Here is a 6273-nt window from a genome sequence, read left to right as displayed (position 1 = left end):
AACAATGTGGATGTCAAACTTCATATTTTCTATTCTTATTTTGTAAGCTTGCAGTGATGATCCCACACTTTGCTTTTTTCAGTTCTTGGCCACTTGCTATTTTTATGATATGCATGATAACAAGAAGAGTTTATAAGAGCAAACCAAAACACATTAAAAAGCAGCGAACTATTGGTGTTAACAAATTACACTCACAATGAAATCCGATGCATGTCTACTCAGAGGTAGGTCTCCCTGACCTCCATAGGCCTTACTCACAGGATAATGTACATAGGATTACAGCCAATATATATATAATTCCACTGCATGGGTGCAAAATCAGCTATAATACTAGGTAATTTTTGTTTAATGTTCTCCCCTGCTTCCTCCTATTAGTACCATAAAACGTGTTAAAGTGCATTTGTGCATGTTTTACAGGTAGCAACAGCCAGAGATATCAAGACCAATAGGCTTTTCATGTAAGACATTAAGCATTTGACATGGAATGTACCACTGAAATGAAAGCGAAAGGGGGGTAGCAGCATTCAAGAGCCAATTTCCATTTCAAACTGCATTCTGGCACTTTATACTCCATCACCATTGGCAGATCAATATTTAATGCTTGGAGATTCTAGCTCTGCAGGAGTCATGTCAGGGGACCTCTCGAGCCAATCTGCTTGGATAGAGGAGTGATAATTATTCATGGGCTCCTGCCTCTTGCTCTTTCTTTTGCACAGCCCCACTCTGCTGACTCAGTGCCTTAGTCTTCTCTCTCTCTCCCTCCACTGCTGTAGCTGGACCTCTTTGCCTTCACAACCTCTGAGCGTCTGTACATCTCACAATGGCTAAAACTGCAATGGGTAAGGAAATAGTACCATCTCTTTTGTCTTCATCCTGTATAATAGCTGCTCTATTCTAGAAACCTGCTGTCCGTGGTGCTGACGGAACGCTGATAATACTTATAATCAAAAATACTGTTTTTATTTCTATTATTCTCCTTGGGTTGTTGTTTTTTGTTGTTTTTTACAGCCAAAACCTGGAAGCAGCTGAGAATTTGAGGGTTCCTTATAAGTCTCTGGTTTACTTTTAAAAAGAAAAATCCACTTCGATTGTTTTACACCCCTAGCCACAAATCAGTTCATCCGGAGTATTAACAGCGCAATCCGATTGCAATTCTAGCGGTCTGCTTTAGTGTTTTGGGTCAGGTAAACCCGAAGCTCCATTTCCAGAGCACTTTTCTGCGACTGGCGTGTGGCAAAAAGGAACAAGTTATTCTGTGTTTTATGCGGAGTTGTTTCCAGCCTCCTAAAATCACGCCCTGCTCATCGCCTGGTGTTTGCAACCGGAGGGGGTGCGAGTTTAGGAGAATGCATTGGGGGAAACTGACCAGCCTTTTTGAATTAGATGGAGACGGCATTAAATCCAACTATCTTTATTGCGTAAAGAGGAAGTGAAGAAGGGGTTTAAGAATTAGGTTGCGCTGCCTTTGTGTTAAAGATGGACGGGTGGTGTACGTGTTTTTCCTCCCTTTTACCCCCGTTGTAGGGTGGGGATTTAGGGTTGCGGTCGCCTTGGCTTTCTTTGTGTAAGGCTGTCATGCAGCCGTTGCTCCGGGCGTTCCCGGCGAGAGCGCACCTGCAGAGAGAGCGACGCCACAGACTCCAGCAGCCCGGCACAATGCAGAGCGACCCCACCCATATCGTTGTTGCTGCTGCTGCTGCTGCCTAGTCACAGGCGCACTGGGGAATCCTCCCCCTCCCCTGCTTTTTTCTCTCCCACCCACTCCCAACGCTCAGCTAGCAAGGGAGAAAAAAGAAGGGGCTGGAGGACAGGAAAGAAAAGGCACTTTACCCTTTCCAAATTGCAGCTATTGCTTATCAGCATCGGTTTTCCGCTCCCTTCCAGTTGTTTGCTTCTGCAGCAACCTCTCCGATCCCCTTGATCTCTAGAGGCTGGTTCTTTTAGTAGCCAGATTGTGGGGGGAGAGGGGGTAAAAGTAGGTCACTGGATTACAAACCTCTACCTCTTCCTTCTCCCCACCCCGCTAGAATTGCCCCACCTGCTGTAATGCCTCCAGCGACCTTGTTTTCATTTTGTCTCGTTGAAAGCAGAAGCAAATCCCCCTCTCCACGCACACACATGTAGACTCAGCAGCCCCCCAGCCACACCCCTGCACCGCACCCAACCTCCCTCCGCATTTGAAAAGACGTTCATTGCAGTGCTCACCGAGAGCTCTCCAGCAGTCAGGACTGCAGGTCGCGGAAGAAAGATCATAGCTAGCTGTGTTTTCGGAATTTATACCAAGAAAGGTTATTGTTGAAGTCAGTAAAATCTCCTGATTTAGCATTGTTTGGAAGAGAGCCACGGGCTTTCCTTTCCTCTTGCCCCATTGATCCCTCTTTCCTTCTCCCCTTCTCTCTCTTTCTCTGACTTTTTCGTCTCCATCCCAAAACTGAGTCTGCAATAAAACTGCTTTATGGTGGAGAAAACAGATATTGCAGTGAAGGGCGCGGTGGGTACTGGGGAAGTGAAGGGAGACGGTTTGGCGACCAGCATCACACATCTTGAAATGGCTTTTTAAAATATCCAATTCTTTTCTCCACCTTTTGCAAAAATTGAAACCAATATATTATAAGGGGGTGCCGATTTCCCCCCTAAAAATACCAACTGACACACAGGCAACTTGGGGAGAGATCATATTTCTTTTTTTCCCTTCCCCCTGGTCCTCCCTCTTGCAAACAAAAGCCTTGTCACCTAGGAATCTTGCTCATTTGCTGCACTCTCACTTGTCCAAAATTAATACGGATGCTCACTGAGCCCCACTCCTTAAAGGCTGCTTTCTTTGGGGTTCGAGGTGCTCATTGCTGCAGAAAGCCACTCCAGCCCACTGGCAGAGGGCTTTGTTATTCCTGAGGGATGGGCATGAGACAGCTGTTTATGCCAATGCAGCCAGACAGGAGTCTGGCCTCATCCCCTTCCCACTCCTCCCCAATGCTGCAATCGGGTAATCAGTATTGATAATTTGTAGTCAGTCAGAGACTGGTCACTGCAGAAGGCCCCTGTTCAGGATTCCATAGCCACAGCCAGCAAGGGATCTTCAGGGTTTGGCAAAGGAGGATTTCATGAGTCCAATGCAGATGAGATGGTGGCAGTCACTAGCGGCTGCCGATTAACCCTGATGATTAATAGACCCTTCCTAGTCACTCCACTATTCAGGCCTGCCTTACTTACTTACCAAGGGTATTGTCTGCTAGCATAAATAAATGCAGTGCCTTATTCTTAAAACTCCCTCATGAGTAACTGCATTGCCGCATAGACAATAACATCTTCATTTTCAGTTTTTTTTAAAAAATAAAAAAATGGAACTGAAGTCATGGAATCATACAGCTGAAAGACACCTCTGAGACCACCCTGCCAGTGCAGAGATTCATTGCTAAAGCATCATTGAAAGGAACATAGGAACTAGGAAGCTGCCTTAGACTGAGTTAGACCATTGGTCCATCTAATTCTGCATTGTCTACCCTGACGGGCTGTGGTTCTCAAGGTTTTCAAACAGGGTTCTCAACCAGCCCTACCTGGAGATGTCAGGAATTGTACACAAGACCTTCTGCATGTAAAGGAGATGGTCTACCAGTGAGCTGCAGCTCTTCCCCCAAAATATTTTGAATATTAGAACAGAGGAAGCTGTCTTATACTGAGTCCATTGGTCCATCAGACTCAGTATTGTCTACACTGACAAGCCTGGTTTCAGACAAGGGTCTTTCCCAGGCCCACCTGGAGATGCCTGGGATTGAATGTAGAACCTTCTGCATGGGGAGCAGATGTTCCACCACTGAGCCATGTCCCAAGGTGGCTGTCCAGCCTCTTCTTCAAAACCTTTCATGAAGGAGAGTCCACCACCTCCTGAGATAGTCTGTTCTGTTGCCAAACAGCTCAAACCATCAGGAGGCTCTTCCTGACGCTTAGTCTAAATCCTTTCTCTTGTAATTTGGACCCAATGGTTCAGGCCCCACCCTGGGGAGCAACAGAAAACGTATTTGCTCCATTGTCTATGTGGCAGCCCTTCAAATATTTGAAGATGGCTTTTGTATCTCCTCTAAATATCCCTAGTGAAAAACTGCTTATGCAAAATTATTTTCAGTTGTTTACACATGCAAATTTGAAAGAATGTTTTGGTAGCTAAAATATAATCCATCTGTTCCCCCTCCCACTGGGTATGGTTGTCATCTTGTTTCCTCACTGAGGCTCTTTGCCTTTTCTCACTAAAAGATGCAGTGATGGGAAAGCTGGATCTGTTGAACTTAAGCCTGTAACAGCACCAGAGTTCTAGGGGGGAGGTGGAGGCGACTCCTATATCAGTTGAAAAATTCTCTGATTAATGTCCTAGGGTAGGGAAGTAGAGTTGCTATTCCAGAGGGAACGCAGATATGCAGTCCTCATCTCAGTGTGGGAGAGAAACACTTGGTTCTCATTAAGCTGGAAGGCTGTCAATTATTTTTAAGACAAATAATTGCACTGCGGGACGTATACTTCCACAGAAAATGGATCAGTGAATAGATTAAGAACTAGACACTGATTTGACAACAGATGTATAGCATTATTTGATGGTTTAGGCTGACTTTCCATCATACATGGGTCCTGACATCAAGATACCAGCTTTCCAAGAACTGCATGAATTCTGACCATTTCAGCTCAGCATAGAGGTCCTCACCAGTTATTGATTTTCAAAGAAATGTGCCAGGGGCAGATGTTCAGACCTAGAAGCCCTACTCCTACTAAAATATAGGTCAGAGTGAGCAATGGGTGTTTAGTTGGAAAGTTAAGAAACCTGTACATGTCAGAGGAATTCTCTTTCTATGTGAAATTACAATAAGGAGGCAGCTTGCTGGAATAAGCCCATCTAGTCTGGCATTCTGTAAATGCCTGCAAAACAGGGTGCTGGAATTTGTGGCCCTCCAGATGTTGCTGGACTACAAGTCTCATTATTCTGACGATTGGCCATGCTGGCTGGGACTGATGGGAGTTTTGAGTTCAAACATGTGATCTGGAGGATGACTACTCCTACTGTAAAATCTTACCAGGAAGAGTTGGTGATGGCTATCACCAACTCTTTGTCCCACCATCTGTTGTTACCAAGCCTGTGAGCATGAAGGCTATAGTTAGCCAACAATTGAGCTGGTTTACTTCCAGTTAAATTGCACTTAGGGCTAAGGTGCTTACTGTTAATTATGAGCAAATACTCGTACTGGGGAAGGAGCCTTAAAAGTGGTGGCCCCTTTCTTAGAAAAGTTCACTATCTGTCATCTTGAGACCAGCTAAGCCATTCCTGTTCAATGCACCTTTTATTCTACCATAGAAGCTGGTTGTGATCTTAAATTTGTTAAATTACAGTGTTTTAATATCTCATTTTTATTAATGTATTGCACTTATCTTTTATGTATTTTTAAAGCTATTGGAAGCTGCCCAATTTTAAGATAAAGGGGGATGTAAAATGTTTAAGTAAAAACATGTATAGTTCCCTATTTTCTAGGAATATTGATGCATATCTGAAGGGGGTTTTTGCATCTCCCATGACAATTTGTTGCTGCTTTGGTTATGTTTTTCCTGTCAAAACCTAACTATATCATTTATTTGCAAACTGCCACAGCTTTTATTCTAAATACATCAAGAACAGCCAAATTTAAGCACTTTTTTAGTGCCACTGATTTAAACGGGAGATTTAAGCACATACATAACACTCACACTGAAATCAATGGAATTTAAAAGAGCTAAATTCTGACAGGAGCACGTTCATTGCTTTCCAGTCTAAAAGCTTCACTAGGTTATGGCACATGATGCTAGACAACCACATGCTTAAGTGCCTAGACAGATACAGGCTAATGGATTGTGTCTCATCTACCAGCATCATTAATGTGAATTTATTAGAATATTGGGTTTAATGTGGGGAAATGTCTTAGGTCATAACCCTCAAACCATATCTTCAGCACTTCAGCTTTATTTCATGGTTTGATTTCTAAATCATAGCCAGTTTTACAAAAATGTGCTGATAACTGTAATAAATATGTCGCTTGCACAAAATAGTAGGGCAGAATTTGGCCTAAAACGGAACAAGAATGCTAGTATTTTTCTCAGAATGTCCACTGTTCTTTGGTATTCATGCTTATATTGTTCAACTTGATTTTTAAAGACTAGTAACTCAGTCTTCAGAAAGTGTCAAGGAGTTCCTGTTGCCAAATCTATAGGAAGCTGCTCTCTCGATAAAAACAGAAGAAAATAATGATCCAAAGCCAGTAC

The 6273-nt window shown here is 43.5% G+C and overlaps 1 protein-coding gene across 1 annotated transcript in view; it reads left to right on the top strand.

The window, feature by feature from the left end:
- The first annotated feature begins 594 nt into the window (after positions 1-594).
- The window catches only part of STMN2 (stathmin 2), a 31193-nt gene continuing 25514 nt past the window's right edge, over positions 595-6273 (top strand). Inside the window, exon 1 of the mRNA XM_081874839.1 lies at positions 595-839. Coding sequence (XP_081730965.1) covers positions 821-839 — 19 coding nt within the window. The 5' untranslated portion in view covers positions 595-820. The remainder of the gene's footprint in view (positions 840-6273) is intronic.

Source organism: Podarcis erhardii, assembly GCF_964252035.2.
Source record: "Podarcis erhardii genome assembly, chromosome: 8".
In the NCBI taxonomy this organism is placed as follows: domain Eukaryota; kingdom Metazoa; phylum Chordata; class Lepidosauria; order Squamata; family Lacertidae; genus Podarcis; species Podarcis erhardii.
The sequence above is the reverse complement of the archived record's forward strand: the minus strand, read 5'-3'. Positions and strand labels throughout refer to the sequence as shown.